General features: G+C 39.7%; 1 protein-coding gene across 3 annotated transcripts in view; it reads right to left on the minus strand.

The window, feature by feature from the left end:
• Positions 1–19,543, minus strand: part of RCBTB1 (RCC1 and BTB domain containing protein 1) — a 56,310-nt gene that overhangs the window by 16,135 nt on the left and 20,632 nt on the right. For all 3 annotated transcript variants that reach the window (XM_020993716.2, XM_020993714.2, XM_078156970.1), the window contains 6 exons: positions 13,754–13,920; positions 9,268–9,426; positions 6,379–6,486; positions 5,809–5,951; positions 3,160–3,350; positions 2,144–2,270 (listed from right to left, as the gene is read on the minus strand). In XM_020993716.2, the coding sequence (XP_020849375.1) occupies positions 2,144–2,270; positions 3,160–3,350; positions 5,809–5,951; positions 6,379–6,486; positions 9,268–9,426; positions 13,754–13,920 (895 nt within the window). The remainder of the gene's footprint in view (positions 1–2,143; positions 2,271–3,159; positions 3,351–5,808; positions 5,952–6,378; positions 6,487–9,267; positions 9,427–13,753; positions 13,921–19,543) is intronic.

Below are 19,543 nucleotides of genomic sequence, written 5' to 3' on the forward strand. Positions count from 1 at the left end.
CATGGCATAATATATACAGTACTCAACTTAGACTCAGGACACCTGGGTTGGAATCCTGCCTTTAGAACCTTCCCTAGTTGAGAGTTTATTAGCATGTGACAACTTTTAAGAGTCTCTCAGTTTAATCATCTGTATTGGATTTTTTTTTTGATCTGTGATTTTCTTGGTATAGAGTTCTCCCAATGAGAGAACTCTCAGTCAATGAAGATTAGCACCTGCTATGCACTTCTGTCTTAGAGAGGTGCCAGAACACAGAGGAGTTAAGTGGACTGCTGAAAGTCACACAGGGACTGGAACCCAGGTCACCCTGACTACAAGGTTTACTCTCTATCCACTGTGCCACACCGTAACACAGGGAGAATATGTGCAGCATTATTTACCTCACAGGGTTGTAATGAGGAAAGACCTTTGGAGACAGAAGTGCTACAGAAGTGTGAGCTAATGTTATTATATTAAATATAAACTACTGAAATGAAAATGGGAAGTTCAAAGCATTTGCACTACATGTTGTTGAACTGGTTAATCAAATATTCAATTGTAGCTACATTTCAAGTTACAGAATAACTGTGATCTTACAAGTCTGTATACAGGTTGAATTTTAGTCAGTTAAACATCTTTCCGACAAAATTTTCCCAGATGGTCTAGATTCATTTCTGGTCAATCGTAAATTAAAAGTCACTACCAACTGAACACTGAATTTCTTTGCTCTACCAGCCTCTCTTTCACCTGCTTTTTCACAAAATATTTTAACTACTCAAAGATCCTTATTTAAAGAAAAGCAAAAGATGAATCTTTGTGTAAAAGATTCCTTTTGAAATAAAAAAAATCATTTAAAAAATTTTATTGATATTTTATTTTTCATCATCTTCATTTCCGAATGTATCCCCTCCCTTCCTTACTCAGAAAATCAATACTTGGGATAAATAAAAAAAGAAAGTTCAAAGAAAAGCAGTTCAGCAACACTAGCCAACGCATGAAGTGAGTCTGACAATATGTGCAACTTTTAACACTCATCCTCACCCACTGCTTCAACAACAACAAAAAAAAGGAGCATTCGGCATCTCAGCAACTTTGATGCGTACATATCAGATATTTCCTTAGACTCTCTCTCCTGAATGCTTCAGTAATGTGTGGACTCTACACACCAAATCTAAGTGGTATGCTCACAGAGCCCCAGTTCTAGCAGGTCCTACACTAAGCAGAAAGGCTTCAAGTACAGTCTCGCAATAAACTATATCTTTTATGTAAGTAAAGTTTTGAGAGGTTCATCATCAAAAGGTTGGTCACTAGGTGAAGAACTGTTTCAGTCACCAACCAGAAGAGTTGGCATCTTTGTCAGCAGGAAGAGTATTCAAGCACTCACACTTACTAATTACTTTAGTATTTTAAGGTTTCCTCTGAGGGTTTAAACTGAAACATAATTCTGTTCGTTTAAAAAAATTAAAATAAAAAGGATGACTAGAATTAAACACAAAAGTATTTCATCTGAAAAGTCCAATAGCAATAGTTTTCAGACAGTTCATTCCCTCCAACTACCACACTGATTAAGCTTTTTGCTCCCTCTTTTAAGGCTACTAATCCAATCAACAATGGCTTTCCTTTCTTGCTCCCTTAAATTCTAAAGAATCGCCCTGTAAACAGATTTCTTCCCCAAAACAAAATTCTTATGATTCTGTGAAGGCATAGAGAAAAATCACCCCAGACATAAAATGTATACACAATATTACCCTACCTCTAAGTCAGTAAAAAGTAAAGTTTTATTTGTACTGAATAAAAATGAGTAAAATTCATACCATCTTCCTCTTAACAGAGGGATGGGGAGTATGATTAGGGAAGAGTGTTGCATACATTATCAGATGTGGTCACTATCTTGGGTGTTTTTGCTCAACTGTTTTGCTTTGTTACAAGTGAAGCATTCAATCTAGGAGTGGAAAATAGAGGTGGTTTCCAAAAATCATTATGACGTCAAAATAAAAGGTGTCAACAAAATTTTTCTCAAAGGGCTAAACTGCACTATCACATGCATGTCTGAAGATTGGATACCAATACTCTCAAAAGAAGCCCCGAACCTTGAAACAGCAAAAAATTTAAACAATAATTCTGCAATACAGTTATTCACTTGCTAGAGCTTACATGACCATACCGGATTTTTAAAACAGCCTTATGGACATAAATGTATTTTCCATCCACTCGGAACTTCAGATCTGCAGTGTCTGGACTATCGAACTCTTTCTTCAATGACTCTGCAACTGTTAGAAAGTCTTCATGTTCTGCAGAAGATCAGCCAACCACATAATGTATAATTATGTAAAATGTATAATCTCAAAACTACTTTATTTACTGATCATCTTACAGGAACAGATCAGCACAATGGAGAACTCCACTTGGTTCTCTAGGATAATTGACAGCTGCCAAATCCTTTCAAATATTTTAGATAAGCATCTAATAGTATATGAGGTGCTTATTAATGCAAATATCTGTAAAGTTCAAATTCTGGTCCTATATTGGAAAGCACTGGATAATTATTTCAGAACAAAACAAGGCTCTGCAACAATCCCTGGCAAACAGAGCTCAGGCCAGAACGGTATAAACAAGCCTTGGCTCCAATGCCAAGAAGCATTGTTCTTCCTTCCTCACTGGTCTGGTCCTAGTCAGGTAGATGTGGTTAGGACCTTCAACTCAAGACCAAATGTCTACCTGCCAAAACACAAATGTGAATTCTTATCAGTGATACAAAGGCACTCAGCCGTATAATCTCAGAGTCATCTTTGACAGAGTACTCTTTCTCTCTCATTTCTCAAATCTAGTTAGTTTCCAAGTCTTAGTGATTCTATGTCCTCAGTCTCTTTCAAATCCCCACTGACAACCTAGTTCAGGGTTCTCATTTCTTCTTGACCAAAATGTGAAAGTGTAATATACAATGGCCTTTAAAAATTAGAGAAATATTCCACATTATGTGAATAGGACTTGTTATATACAGATCTGTAAGGCACCCAAAGATGTTGAAAACAACAAAAAGAATTGAACACATCTTTCTTAAGTAAAAAAAAACAAGACATAAGGATACAGAAGCCCTGTAAGAGAAACCTTTTCAAAGCAGTTAGCACTATTTCCCCATAATGATGCTACCCTTGAAACTTATTCCTGAGTTTACCTCACCTACAGAGAGAAGGCGCCATGTCACAGCAGGAGTGGCAAAGCAGGCAAACACATCGTCTGTGCAGGAGAAGTGGGTGAGGTGAGGAAGAATCACCGACTGGCCTCGACACTGGCCCCACATATACACATGGCCACCTTGGGTCTTGGCAGCAGAGGTGTGGGCAGAATGACAGGCTGCAATCTCTACCACCCTAAACAGTCGCCAAGAGAAAAACGCATAACTCATTTTCCATGGAAGCCTGAAACATCATGCAAGGTACTCAAGTTCATGCCTGGAATACCTGGGTCAAAAAATAGGCCACGTGCAGATACAAATTCAAGCATCAAATGAACCAGTGCACAGGCTTAGGAAGGAAATATTTCTCTCCTCTTCCTCCCAACCCTGTGTTGGGATGGTTTAAGTGAATAAACAAACAGTGCACTCAATGTTATTTTTAGAAAAATTGGCTAGAAGGAAGGCACAGAGGTTCCCCCCCAAATGAGACATGAATACAGCAACCATGACTTAGCAGACATTATCCTGGGGCTTGTATAATACCAGGAGAGTGTTGTATTCAATATAAAGCAAGTTCTCCCATCAGAGAGGTCAAACAGTTCATTTGGTTGATAAGTACTGGTCAGGGTGGCTGTCTGCTTAGTGAACTTCCAGTTCTTAAAAAAGAAACATTCCCACATGCTCTAAAAATCCACCATCAATATCCAGCAAAGATAAAAGTCGAAATCATTAATTTTAAAATGTTCATTCTAAGCAAAGCCACAGAGCCAAAACTTCAAGATATCCCAGATGTAGCAAAGAAGATAATAATCCATATTAAACAAGAACTACATATTTGTTTTGAGAAGTAAATGAAATCCGTTGCTAAAAGCACATATTAAGATGTTATACTATCTGACTGAAAGAAAAGTCTATACTTCATTTTGAACTGCCAGATGGAGACAGTCCCTATTTTCCTTCTCTTTTGAATGGGGTAAACACATTTTAAAACGAGAAAGAGAGAAAGAGACAGAGACAGAGAGACAGAGAGAGACAGCGAGCAAGAGACAGAGAGACAGCGAGCGAGAGACAGAGAGACAGCGAGAGAGAGACAGCGAGAGACAGTGAGAGAGAGAGAGAGACAGCGAGAGAGAGAGAGAGAGAGAGAGAGAGAGAGAGAGAGAGAGAGACAGCGAGAGTCAGCGAGAGAGAGACAGCAAGAGAGAGAGACAGCGAGAGAGAGAGACAGCGAGATAGCGAGAGAGACAGCGAGAAAGACAGCGAGAGAGAGAGAGAGACAGCGAGAGAGTGAGAGAGACAGCGAGAGAGAGCAAGAGAGACAGCGAGAGAGAGCAAGAGAGACAGCGAGAGACAGAGAGAGACAGAGAGAGGTGTATATTAACCGTAACAGAACAATAACAAAAATGTCCTGCTTCAGCATATTTTTCAGGGTTTTGTTGCTAGTCAGATCATTGTTTTATATAGTTGTAGCCAGTGCTGCTTTCTTTATTCTTATACCAATTCACATATTTTTCCATGTTTATTGGGGGGGGGGGGGTGCGTGCGTGTGCGTGTGGCAACTGAGGTTAAGTGACTTGCCCAGGGTCACACAGCTAGCAAATGTTATATGTTCAAGGCCAGATTTGAACTCAGGTCCTCCTGACTCCAGGGCTGGTGCTCTATCCACTGTGCCACCTAGTTGCCCCTCCATGTTTATTTGTATTCTTCATAGTTGTTTATGACATATTCTTATTCTTATTAAATTCTTATATTGCAATTTGTTTAGCCATACCCAGTTGTCAAAGGCATAGATTATTTCCAGTTTTTTGCTATTACAAATAACGTTGACATTAGTATTTTTGTACAGATGAATAATCTCTTTCCGCTCTATTAACTACATCCTTAGCATACAGTTTGAGTAGCAGGATCATTAGGGTCACAGGGCATGAAGAGCTGTAGAGCTTTTATCATATAATGCCACATTTCTTTCTAAAAGGGAGTGTGCCAACTCAGTTCCACAAGTAGTGTTAATAACGTACCTAATTTTCCATTGCATGGGCTGACCCCGATTTCAACCATTTTTAACCCTCTTCCCCAATTTAACAGATACAAGGTAATACTGCAAAGCTATTTTAAATTTCTTTGATAGCATTTAAATACAGAAATGTGTATGTTACATTTCTCTGACTAAAGAGTTTGTACAATTTTCCAAGTAGTTGAAAACTTTTCCATCTCTTTTTTCCCCCCAAACATCTCCTTAGTCTCCCCATCTACTGTGGAAAGGATTTTAGTCTTTGAAGTTTGTTCCAAATTCCTTCAAATGTCATATTTTTCAATCAGAATCACTGATGGCAAACACTTGAACCTAAATCTATTTTCTTTTTACCTTAGATGCTTATTATAAGGACACATGTTTCTAAAACATAAGAACTTTATAAAATCCAGTGATATATGCTAGTAACTTTCAAAAAAGTTCTAGAAGCACTCACATCCAAGATCATCTTGGCTGACACAGATCCTCTTTTGCTCAAAGTCAAGGAGAATTCCAACAAATACATTAATCACAAGTCCCAAATAAGATGCAAACAGATTAAAAAAGAAAATACACATACCTCTAGCACACAAGCTCACAATGCACACACAGTCCAAAAACATATTAGTTACTGCAACATTACCTTTCTTTTTCCACCATGATCTGTGCTGGGCTTAGCAGGTTACTTTTATTGCCAGTTCCTAGCTGCCCATAAGTGTTAGCTCCCCAGGCATACAGCAAGCCCTCATCTGTTAGTGCTAGTGTGTGTGCATAGCCGCAGACAATCTGCAAGTAAATTTAAAGGGTTACCATACACAGGAAAATGGAAAGGGGGTGGGGGGAAAAGGGAGGAAATCATCTACTTAAAAATTTCAGCCAGTTTATTGCAAAACATCGGTCCACCATTGGAACTGAACAACCATTCCCTGGTGCTTAAAGCTAATGTATGACAATAGCCAACAAGCACTAGGGGGAAAAATATACAGCTTCAGTTACGAACTTTTTAACGGGTTTTCTATCAGCCACAACTGCTACACTGGCATCACTGTACTCCTTCTGACTGTTTGAACCTTGGGAAGATAACATACTAAATTTAAAAGGCAAAGAATCAGAGAGCTTTTGAAAAAATGTGATTGAATGACTCTTCTAAAAATATTTCTATTTAAAACACATCCCATGTCAGTTACCCAGCCGAGATTTCAAACACACTTACCTGAAGAACACACACACTGTGTAAAGCTGCCACTCTACATGGTGTCAGCTGATTGCCATTATTTCCCAGGCCTAGCTGACCATTGCCGTTGTAACCCCAGCCATACACCTTATGGAGAAGAGAAAGACAGCAGGTTTAAGTTGCTGATCATATAAAACAAATCAAAAGTAATATGTCTACATCCAAATCAGAATTGGTTTCTCCTCCAAACATTCAAAATACTATCTCACTCCATCCTACACTGATAACTTGTTTAGTTGATGCATTTCTAAACAAAAGAACTCAGGCCTTCCCAGAAGCATCTGATGGCACAGTGGAGAAAGGGCTGGGCCTGGAGTCAGGAAGACCTGAATTAAAATCTGGCTTCAGTCACTTACCAGCTGTCTGACTCTCATCAAATCACTTAACTTCTGTCTGCCTCAGTCTTCTCAACTGTAAAATGGAAATAACAGTGGCACCTCCCAGGGTGGTTGTGAGGATCAAATGAAGTGAGTAAAGTACCTGGCACACAGTAGGTGCTAATAAATGCTTACTCCAGTCTCTGCCTTTCCTTACCCTAAGATCAGCCTCTCTAGATCCTACTCTCACTTTGTGTTGGAGACGGTCTCTGCAGCCCTTACTGCCACAAACAGGCCAAGTACAGTACACAGAGCCACTGTCTCCATCTGTTTTCAAACCTCATTTTACCCACCCTCTCCTGTGATTTAAACAAGTATTTTGTTCATGGTCACAGTATGAGAAATATGAAACGTATTCAAAGAGTACATAAAATACAACTTAATAGTTATAGAGCTCAGTATTTTTAATGGAGTAAAGAAGGAAGAAGCATTGAGTTTTCATTTTGGTGTAATCATTTTAGCTTTTTCTAGAGATAAAGTGATTTCCAGGCTGAAGGAATTTTTTTTTTAGACAAAGTAGTTGAAATTGTAAATCAATGCAAAGAAAGATCTGTAAACTATACTCCTTAGTCAGTTCTCTTATCCCAAATTGTGATGCTATCAGAACTGAATTGATTTTTCACCAAAGTATTATACAAAAGCATTATTTTTTTTTTACTGGATACAGTCTTGTGAGAACTTTGTTACACGGGGCTCTCAGTGACAAACTCCTTCCATTATATGCAACAATGCAAACTGACAGCACCCCACCGACTCCCCCGCCCCACCAAGCTTAGTCTTAATGAATTCCCTGAGAGCACTGAGGGTGACTTACCCATAACCACAAGGCCAACGTATGTCAGAGGCAGGCTTTGAACTTGGGTGTGCCCAACTCTGAGGCCAATCCTCTATCCATTATGCTGGCCTGCCCCTTCCCTACTGAAGGCATGAATATTTTTACTTACTGATACTTGAGTAATAAGCTTTTACATGTCAAGTAAGAACCATCTAGAAACTATTCCATCAGACTCAATAATGGGCTCCATCGTGATAAGCAAAGCTCCCAGAACTAAGAGGGTGATAATCTTCTGTACCCCACTTTGTTTGGTCAACATCTGCCAGACTGTGTTTAGTTCTGGACACCACTTTAAGAAGGACCTTGATAAACTAGAGAGCGATGGGGGAGGGTAACCCAGATGGTAAAGGGCCTTGAGTCCATATCACAAAAGGATTGGTTGAAGGAACTGGGGAGGGAAAATGTAACTTGAAGAAGAGAAAACTCAGATAAAGGGGTGGGGAAGGTGGGGTAGACAGTCGAAGACCCAATATCTATCTTCAAGTATTTCAAAAGCTGTTATAGGAAGAGATAAGAGACATACTCTATTTGGTCCTAGAGATTATAACCAAGGGCAATGGGTGAAAGTTTCTAAGAGGCAAATTTAGGCTTAATGCCAGGAAAGACTTTTTAACAATTAGAGCTGCCCAAAAATGGAATGGGCTGTCTTGGGAAGCAGGGGGAAGAGGGGACATCGGATATCAACTTCTCTGGCTTGTTACGATGGGGATTTCTTTCTTTCTTTCTTTCTTTCTTTCTTTCTTTCTTTCTTTTTTTTTAGGCAATTGGGGTTAAGTGACTTGCCCAGGGTCACACAGCTAGTAAGTGTTAAGTGTTTGGTCTGAGGCTGGATTTGAACTCAGGTCCTCCTGACTTCAGGGCCGGTGCTCTATCACCGCGCCACCTAGCTGCCCCCCTGACGGGGATTTCTTTTGGATATGAGATGGACTAAATGGCCACTAAAGTCTCTTCCCACCCAAAGTTCTGTGATTCTATAAACTGAAAGGTGACTATAAAGGACAAAAAGTAATTGACCCATCCAAAAAAATATATAGAGAGAGAGGGAGAAGGGAGATGGGGGGGAGCTGGAAAGCGCTGGCCCTATACACTGTGGGATTTTATAAAAATAAATCAGCAATAACTGGGACACCAAAGTGTTTTTTGCATTCTTCTACTACACATTTTACCAAATACAACCAAGCGGAGCTCTAAAGGTGCTCTGTTGACTAAACAGTCTTAATTAGCCATATTTGAACTCAGTAAGAAAAGGTTGTGCAGTATTATTTGGGGGAAAAGGCAAGCTTCTATTGAAAGGCTTTACACCCATTCCACTTAAAAAGCACAGATACACATTCAATATATCCTTACGTTTCAGACATCATCCACTTGGATCTTGCCCTAAAGAATCATAATTTAAACTCACTAAAATGAATATCTGTATCAAATCAAATTAATTTTTCTCAGACTTAACTTGGAATTTAGAAGTTTCACACTGAACAGAAAACAGCCTCCCCACGCCCGAGCCACTGTCCAGCTGTGTTACAGCAGTTATATTACAAAATTAAGTCAGAGCTTTGTCATCCATACAACAGGCTTAATTACATGAAGAAAGAGAGGTCTTTCTCAACTTATATTCCTAAGGGGGAATTCAAAAATGTACAAGGCAAAAGCTCTCACCTCGCCATTGTCCAATACAGCCATAGAGGAGGTCTGGCCACATGCTATGCCGACAACCCTCTTGATGTGTAAACAATTTGTGACCTTCCTAGGAGTTGGCTGATTTGCTGTAGATCCAGATCCCACTTGACCGCAGTTATTATAACCCCAAGCATACACCTGTCCCAAGAGGAAACAAGAAGGAAATAACAGAAAATGAGGCAAGAGTCTGAGCTCTGAGAAAACATTCTAATTAGAACATCTAAATGCAAGAAATTTTGTTTTAACTTTATGATGAATAGAAAATAACTTTTAAAAAAAGCCTAGAAAGAAAGTATAGTAATTTCAAATACGAAGTACTCTTTAAAATATGCTCGATGAAAGGAGCTCTTAATGAAACCAAAGACTCATCACATTCTGAAATTTCCCTGGAGGCTGGGGCTCCAACTTAGTGGCCTGTTTGGACTCTAAGTCACACCTGCCCTTGGGTGCCCCTACCTCCTGAAATCAGTGCAGTTAATCTGGATGGGTTAAATTCTGCTATGTGACTTTGCCCTAGAAACCCTAGAAATCTCAGGACTACTCTAGGCCCATCTTAGTTGCTAGTACTTCTAAGGTTCTACAATTTATGATTGTTCTATATTAGAATAACTCTCAAAGTTGGATCAGACTATTCCCTGGCCTCTATCTTAGGGATTCAAGTCCCAGATGCACACAGCACTCCTACTGTATTTCATCCTAATGTTCAAGGCTCCTTGATCCAGACCCATATACTCTGGGTTGGGTCGAGCCCAATATATCCTCTGGAGGTGGAAACTGGAGAGGCGAGGCAGGTCATCATGTGCCTGGGGAATTATCTCATAGAATTTGGCTCTGGCAGATGCCACAATCAAGTTTGCTCAAAATTTTTTCCTATAACCATACTACCAACCATTAAAGAAAGCACTGGCCTTACTTTTTTTTTAGTTTACTCTTTTGAAAGAGAATTAAAAGAGATCTGGTAAAAAAAAATACTATCTGTTATATGGGAGGAGAGATATTTGAGATAACTATGGTGATGTAACAAACAGAAAACAGCAAAAAAAATTGTTTTTAAAAAATGAGATCTGATATACTAGTAACAGCAGACCAGCAAACTGAAGCACAATACCAACTTAGTGAGGAAAACAAATGTGCATATTTTTATATATATGCCTTGTCTTCCCTATAGGCGGTAAGCTCCTTGGGAGCAGGGGCTGTTTCTGTCTCTATTCCCAGTGCCTAGCCCAGAACAAGTGCATGCGCCTCATTGATTGACTACTCCCCTATCATATTAATGTGAGTATTTTCAGAAACCAAACACACTCAACATGTCTTCCTACATCACCTTTTCTTAGATGTTTCTCCACCTTTAATGTTTCATTTATTATTACATCTGATCTACGCTTACATACTAGAAAAACTCACATCATGACTTCCAGTGATTTAGTTGTTTCTCCTCAAAATTGTGACTGTTTTCTAGTTTTAGTTCATTTTGTGGCATCCCTTGCTGCCAGAGAGCTGTCACCTCTCACTGCTGTTGGTGTGACCATAGCAAGTAGTATCATCTGCTGTCTCCTATGACCTCCAAATAACAACGTTTGCTGGGGGAAAACCAGGCGTCCAATATTTAGTAACCTTAACCTGAAGATAACTAGACTCATCTCCTGTGAACGTGTCCACGGTTGAGGACAACTATCTTCCTTCTTTACAAAGGCTTACTTCTGGCTGCTAGCTGTCTCTCAGATGGCTGAGGTTGCTGACGTCTGACCACTATCCAGTGTTGTGACTGTGCCTCATTAGATCATTGCTGCAATAACTTCCTGCATTGCAATTCGAGTTCTATGTATTACTGCTGAATAAAATAAAGTCCAATGTTATCCAAGCAGAACGTAGGTAAGACCTTTAAAAAAACAAGCAGTTTTTATACCTGGTTACGGGGGAGGGGAGAGGACGACACAGGGACCTACCTATAAGGTACTTTTCTCCCACGTTGAAAGATTAAGCACACATACATATGTGCGCTCTCTCTCACTCACTCTCTCTCTCTCTCTCTCTCTCTCTCTCTCTCTCTCTCTCTCTCACACACACACACACACACACACACACACACACACACACACACACACACACACCCCACCCTATAACATTGACAAAGAAGAACAAGATCGGTGTTAGAAAAATGGTATGGGCAGTGTTGGCAAAGGAACCAAAAGGAGAAAGGATCGCTATCCCTGGCACAACATGAAGTTAAAAGGCCACTCCCTGCACACTCTGCCAGAAGAAATAAGCAAAATAAAATGACTTGTTCTGGGTCCCATAGCCATTAGTAAATACACCCCCCTTTTCTGTGTTCTGTCCATGTAGGAACTGGCCCAGGACAAATAGTATGCCATGTGTCACAGTTAGGAGCCTATACAATCATCCCATTAGTTTTATAGGCAGAGATAAAATAAACCCAAGCAGTTCAACTTTGACCAAGTCACTTAATCTTTGTGGGCCTCAGCTTCCTCAACTGTAAAATGAGAAGCTAGACCAGATGGCTTCTGTGGTCCCCCTGGGTCTAATTTACAACCCCTTAATCTAACCCCTTTAATAACAATTAGCTGAGCTGTATGCTCCCGACACCCATGCACAGTCAACAGACCCAGAGGACACCCCCGGCATGTTGGGGAGATCTCCTGATGTGGGAGGATACAAGGGAGGGCATGAATAAGAGCTGCACAAGCAGGGCAGGCATGGATATGTTTCAATCTGCATCACTGGAGGGACACCATCGATGACATCTGAGGTCCAATCAAGTACTGAAATATGTAAAAGTCACATCTTTGATGGAGAAATAAAGCAGAGCCCTTCTTGGTATGACTGCCCTGTGTGTATTTACTTTTCTGTCCTCATATAAAGCACTAGACACCTCTTTGAAGCTTATTCCCAATACAGTCCACATACATTAATCCTAATTACATACATATTAATGGTAGTGTGGCTGTTTTGGCTGCCTAAGCCCTGGAAAAGAGACTCACAAAGCAACTTAGATTGGAAAGTTGCTTCAAAAAACTGAGTTCTGTGGCTCTATTATTCAAAGCTTTGTGACCTCAAACAAATCAATTAACCTTATTGAACTTCGGCACTTCATCTGAAATATGACAATAATATGACAGTGCTTTCCCCCCTCAGATTACCTCTCTACTCTGTGTTTGTCTCGCATATTTAGTCCCTTCTGCTATAATGCGACTTGTGCATTCCTACAAATCACTAACCTATGCAAAGTTGTGCAATAAAAACCAGAAGGCCCTGGTAAAAAATGGGGATAGAAGCACAACACTCTAATGTCATCAGCAACACATTAAAAAAAATAGGTGCCTAGTAACAACAGGTGCGCTTTGATACACATCTCAAATGACTAAGAAATACATAAATATTATAAACAAATAACAGTGGGGTCCACAGCCTTCTGCTGCTGCTCATCCTGTACCCCAGCTCCCACAGGGGCCAAACTGGCAAAGTCAGTAGCTATGGGGGCTGGGGCCAAGGCCACCATGAAGGAGTGTGTGGATTCAGACTAGCCGTCCTCCACCCACAGCTCCCACTAAACCAAAAGATATACAATAAATATGACACTTCTCCTGCAAAAAGAGGTGAGGTCTGCTTTGAAGCAGGCACCAGGAGAATTGCAGCTTATCAGTTATCATGAAGCAGTACAGTTTTCTGCATTCTCACAGATGCATACACAAATGAAAAATTCACACTATGCTCAAATTGTTCCCTAATATATCAGTTGCCTTGGAACAAATTCACATCTTTTGAAAAGCAACATAGCAGAACTACCTACCTGTGCATACACTGCCTCTCCCATTAGAATGTAAGCCCCTTGAGGCCGGAACTGTTTTCTTTTTTGTCTCCCCAGAGCTAGCAGAGTGTCTGGCACACAGCAAGTGCTTAATAAATGCTTACTGACTGATTGACACAAGGCCATAATTAGGATTTTTCAAAAGTACATAAAAGTTTTTGTAAGAATAAAGCTCTCTATGTGAAAATGAGCTATTATAATTACTATTCTTATGCATTATTGTTCTTACATGATCTTAGGCTAGACATAACAGTTGCCACACACTTATCAAGGCCTCCACAAAAGAGAAGTAAGCCAAGCTTTATTTAGGAGTAAAATGAGACCTTATAAAAAGAAAGGACTGAAATGCAGTTGGCAAATTATTTCATGTCATACAGTAATAGCAGCACAGTTTCTTGTCTTAGCCAAAAGCAAGGCACTGAATAAGTCTAATTGTAGCACTACCATACAGTGTTACTGTCATAAAGTATATTGTACTAAAGGGAAAAAAATATGATCACACTAAGTGTTTACGTGAAAAGGTACTAAATGTTTATGGTTGCCAGTGTCAGCTGTCTTTATTACTATTTAAATATTATTAGTAATAATGATGATGATGATGAGGATGATAACAACAACAGTAAAGCACATGGCACTTACCTCTCCATCAGCTGCTAGAGCCATAGAATGATGCGAACCACAAGCAACTTCAATCACTTGCTTAATCAAGAGATTGGTACAAACTTGAATTGGAGCAATGCCTTGATTGGTTGTTCCATTCCCAAGCTGGCTATATCCATTGTGACCCCAGGCATAAACCACTCCATCTACATAAAATGTTCACATATAGCAAAAATTTCAAAATGAAAAGCCAAAAAAAAAGGAGAATCTTTTCTCCTCCCAACCAACACCCACCTTTTTACATTTCTACTCTTTCATCCTTCATTCACATCGCTCTCACTTACCCACCTCATTCTCCACTAAGTCACACTGCAGGGGGAGAAAAAACCTTAACTAAAAGACTTCTCACAAATCTTGATGTCTTCTGTTTCTAAAGGTATATTACTACGAAATGTTACAGCTACAAAAAATTTAATTTGCCAAAATTTAACTTTTCTTAAAATACAAATAGGCACAGGAAAAGGCACATTGGAATTAGAGTCAAAGGACCAAGTCCCAGTTTTGTACTACTACCTATGTGAATGTAAATAAGTCAATTAATACCTCTGGCCACAGTTTCTTGTTCTGCAAAATGGGGGAGTGGGGTGAAGGAGGAGTACAGGTTCCATGACTTCTAAGGTTCCCTACAGCTTTAAATCTATGAAACATGAATATTTACAATCACTTCATCCAGTACATAATGTACAAATGTTTTCTAAGAGCCAGGATTGGTTCATTAAAAGATGATGCCAAAACAGCCTTATAACTAATAACCTTGTTCAAAAAAAAAAAAAAGAGAGAGAGAGATCAGTAAAATACTAATATATGGGTCAATAAGAATTTTCACAAATTTTTATCCTGTCCACATGGATAATGTGAAAAATGTGGACTTGAAGATAGTATCATTAGTTGATTTTCAGAACCGGTTGACTAAATGGACCATGGAGCTGATTCATAATCAACTGAAATGGAAGAAGGTCTCTCTGATAGATATAATGGCGCAGTGGTTTATTTAATGTGCTTTGGACAAATACAAAGTCCTGCTCTTATATCCAAAAAAATCAACTGTATAAATACAAAGAAACATATCTCAGAAATGGTTTACTAAAAACCCACCCCCACACACAAAACAATAGCCAAAACGCTAATGCATTTTATTTTGCTTGGACTGGACCTGTGATTTTTATTGGTATGAGGAACTTCTGATGAGAAACCACCTTCTACCAATATAGATCTACACATGCTTTGCATCTTAGCATGGAAGAAAGTTACTTGGGGCACTGAGAGTTCAGGTGACTTGCCCATAGGCACAAAGCCACTATGTGCAAGAGGGAAAAATTAAACCTATGTTCCTCTGTCTCTAAGGCCAGCTCTCTACACACCTTTGAGTGTGACCTTTGACTGAATTAAGAAAAGCATGGCGCCCAGAGCAAGCAACAGTTTTATTATACCCGGCCCTCAGACAAAAGTATGATGTCTATTTCTGGGAATTATATTTTGTAGAGGACACTGGCAAGTGAAGCTCACCCAGAAGGAGGAGACCAGGATAGTGAGGAGACTGGAAACCATGCCACATGTAGAATGACTGAAGGAGCTAGGATATTTGGCCTAGGGAAAAGACTTAATAGGGATACAACAGGGATAGAGACAAAATTAAGGACTGGAAATGGACCTGTGACTTCACTGCTATAAGTAACTTTTGGATGAGGAAATATCCACTACTAATGCAGACTGGTACCTTTTCTGCAATTTAGTTGTAGTTTTGAAGTTAAATATGACTTGCTCAGGGTCACATAGTTAATATATTAGCAGCAGAACTTTAACCTCAGGTCTTCCTTGCTCCATGGCCAGATATCTCTGTCTACTGTGCCAAATATATCAAAGGATATCAACCTAACAGCAACTTAGAATTACAGCTGGTCCCTAAAAGCAGAATAAGCATTAACAGATAGAAGTTTTACAGGGAGTCAAATTTTAGATCAAAAAAATAAAAAGCTGCTAATAATCACAGTAGTTCAAAATTGGAATATAGACTAGCTTAAAGAGGGCGAGTTTCTTGTTACTAGAGGTGTTCTAACTACTGGTCAGGGATGGGATGTGGTAGGTGGGGTTCATGATCTGGATAAGGGTTGTACTAGATGACTTCTGAAGTGCCTTCCAACTTTAGGTTCTAGAATACAGAGTTCTATGGTAATCCTGACAAATAAATACACACACACACACAGAGCACCAAGATCTTTGGGAAATAATCATTATCTTTCAGGTTTGCAGAGAAAATCCTTCTAAAGAAGGACTAAAAGCCTCATTTTTCCTGCTTTGAACTCTTTTAAGGCTGCTCCCCCCCCCCGTCAGAAGTCATCTCTGTGTTTTGAGGGCCAGGATCCCTTTCAGACAACGGATTACACTGATATGTTTATCATTTGCATTGCCGAAGAATCCAGCCCACATTTTCATAAATATGACATTCACTACCAAACTGGCAAATCAGGTAGCAAATCATAACATACCCCACTTTGGCCCACCTCTAAGAGTCCCCAAGCTAATTTGGGGCTTAAACTTAATCAGATTCAGATAATCTACTACAGAATGACTCCTCCCCAAACAAGTTTGAGTATTCTTTTAGCCCAGAGATACTACTGAAATCTAGAGGCCCCACTAAATCGACCCTCTGAGCAAACTCCCTGAAGAATTATTCAGAGGGTTCCAAGTCATGCATAAGAGGAGTAAATTACACCCTAACTGGACCCTTTTAGTGGCTCTTGACCAGAATGGTCCCCCGAGTATAGACCTACTGCCTAGATTAAGTTCTAAAGCCTCTAATCTATGGGCCAGGTCCTCCTTCCTACAAGGACATTTTGTGGCATATACTCTCAAGATGAACTATTAGCATTTTTTTCTTCCGATCCCATCTCAGATGCCCTTCTGTACTTGGTACATCTCCACTGTTGTTATGTTAGTGCTTCTCCTCTGAGATTACCTCAGATTTGTCCTGTATAGATCTTGTTTGTACATAGTCGTCTACATGCTGTCTTCTCAAGGGCAGGGACTTTTTGTCTTTTTGTATCCTCAGCACTTAACAGTGCCTAGCACATAGCAGGAGCTTTATAAATGCTTGTTGACTTGAGTAAAAAAAATCCTGTTCTGATGCTCCACGCTTTGCCACCAAGTGCACGCTCTTGTGGTTACCTTTCCTCATCCTCCCTTTTGTGTGTTATGTTCCCCTACTAGGATGTCGTTTCTTTTGGTTTTATTTGTATCCCTACCTCTTAGCACATAGCAAGTGATTATTAATAAGTGTTTACTGCCTCAGTCTAGCACTTAAAAAAGGACAATGATGAGGAAAAGCCTCCCAATACAAAGGATGGGTCTGCTCTATTTAGAACAAACAGCCATTTCAGATTATCTATCAAATTCATCCTTATGCTTGATACTACAGGGTGGGCTTACTGTATCTTTATTGTACTGGCTAACGAACCCAGAATGATTTTTGCCCAAGAATTTCTAATTATAAGGTATAGTAATGCATACCAATTAACACTTAGCTTTTTTCCCCAACGTTCCAGAAATAAGAACTTCTTTTTAAATAAAATTCAGCTAAATATCTTAAATATTACAGGTCACAGGCACATGTTGTAGGTGTCTGACCTACTTACTTTTTCAGGAGGATTTTTTAATGACCCAGCAGATTCCCTCAACTGAAGAGATTCTGAGTGCTGACTATACAAATCACCTATGGAAGATCCGGATGGGTACTTAAGTACCATCTCCTCCATAAAGGCTAGCCTGACAGCTTCTGCTCTCAATGATTCTTCCCCTTCTCTGAACTCCCAGGACACAAATTTATAGTAAAACATGAATTATCATATTCTTTAACCACTTAATTTGCCTCCCAAACGAGATCATAAACTTATTGGGGCAGAAACCATGTCTGAGCCTTCTTACTGTATTTCCCAAGCATTGAGCATTGTGCTGGCTTAATAGCAGATACTCAATATTAACTGGTCTTCTGAATTAATACCAAAAAAAGTACCTCTTTACTTACACAATGGCTTTCTCAATCTTAAATATATATATATATATATATACATATACACACACACACACACACACACACATACACACACACACACACACACATTTTATTAGTGCTTTAAAAAACAACAACCCAACTATAGCTGCTTCCCAATAAACCCTCCAAAAAAAAAGACCAAACAATAAACCCTCCACTAGCAATGGGACTCTCCCTTATAACACGGAAAAGCAGTATCAACAGACTACAAAAACACTAGTCCTTATCGAATGCTATCAATGAATGTAACATGGGCTGCTTCTTTACTGTGACATACAGGCTGAAGTAAGGTCATGATGGATGATGACCACTCGTCTTGAGATGTTATAGAGGGGATTCTTGTTCAGTTTTGAATTGGACTGGATGAGATTTAACCTTTTTTTGTGACACGGACCCCTCGGACAGTCTGGTAAAGCCCATGGACCCCTTCTCAGAATCATGTTTTTAAATGTACAAAATAAAATATACAGGACTGCAAAGGAAACCAATTATAATGAAATGCTGTTATCACAATTTTAAAAACAAGTTCACAGACTGTAGATTATGAACTCCTGAACTAGATGAAGCCTCAGGAGTTCCCCTTCAACTCTAATTCTATGAATGAGGCTGCCATTAAAGTGTAAGCTCCCCCAGGTAAGGGACTGTCTTTTCTCTTTCTTTGTATTTCCAGGCTGGCCTATGTTAAGGGCTTAATAAACGTTTACTGATTGATGGGAGAGTATATGCATAGAAGAGGAGAGGGTCTAGCTCAGACACTTGGATAACATTCACACTGTAGGACCAGGAAGCCAATGAGGAGCCAGTTAAAGAAAAGCAGTGGTTAGAGAAGTAGGAGAACCAAGAGAGTTTGGTATTTCTGAAACTAAGGGTGGAGATCATCTCCAGTAACAAGAGTGGCAAGCAGGAGTATCAGAGCTTCATTTCAGAGGGAAATGAAAAAAAAGTCATTAGGTTTAGCAATTAGAAGATTACTGCTGATCTGACAGAGCTGCTTCAGTGGAGTATCTGGAGCAGGAAACAGACTAGAAGGGCTTAAGAAGTGAGTAAATGAAGTTAAGTAAATGCACCTATATACAGCTTTTACAGAGTGCTACTGGAAAGTAACTGGTTGGGGTAAGAAAGACCAAGGAACAATTTTTTTTTTTAGTGAGGCAACTGGGGTTAAGTGACTTGCCCAGGGTCACACAGCTAGTAAGTTCAAGTGTCTGCGGCCAGATTTGACCTCAGGTCCTCCTGACTCCAAGGCTGGAGCTCTCACCATCCCCTGTGCCACCTAACTGCCTCCCCGCTCCCCTCTTTTGTTAGGATGGTGGAAACCTGAGCATCTTCTGTAGACAAGTGGGAAAGATGCATGAAAGGGAAAATGATTGTTGGAAGTAAGGTCACGGAGAAGGTAGAAGGGAATGAGATCAAGGTTCTACAGAAAGAGAGGGATTAGCTTAACGAAGAATAGAGTTACCTTTTCTTCTATGACTAGAGGAAAAGAAGAAAGAGTAGGTAATAACTCTGAGAAGTTCTGAAAAACAGAGAAGGGAACTTGAGGAAATTAAAATAAGATAGCCTTAGTATTCTCAAGAAAGGAGGCAGATATGTGCATGAGTGTTGGGGCGGGGGCATCAGGGGAGAGGGAGAGGCACAGTTAAATAGGAGAAAGAAGGAAAAGTTTAGAGCAAGTACAATGAAGAATTAGAATATGGATTTTTTTTGGGGGGAACCCTAAA

This window comes from Phascolarctos cinereus, unplaced genomic scaffold (genome assembly GCF_003287225.1).
Source record: "Phascolarctos cinereus isolate Bilbo 61053 unplaced genomic scaffold, phaCin_HiC Scaffold_726;HRSCAF=1367, whole genome shotgun sequence".
Taxonomy (NCBI): Eukaryota; Metazoa; Chordata; class Mammalia; order Diprotodontia; family Phascolarctidae; genus Phascolarctos; species Phascolarctos cinereus.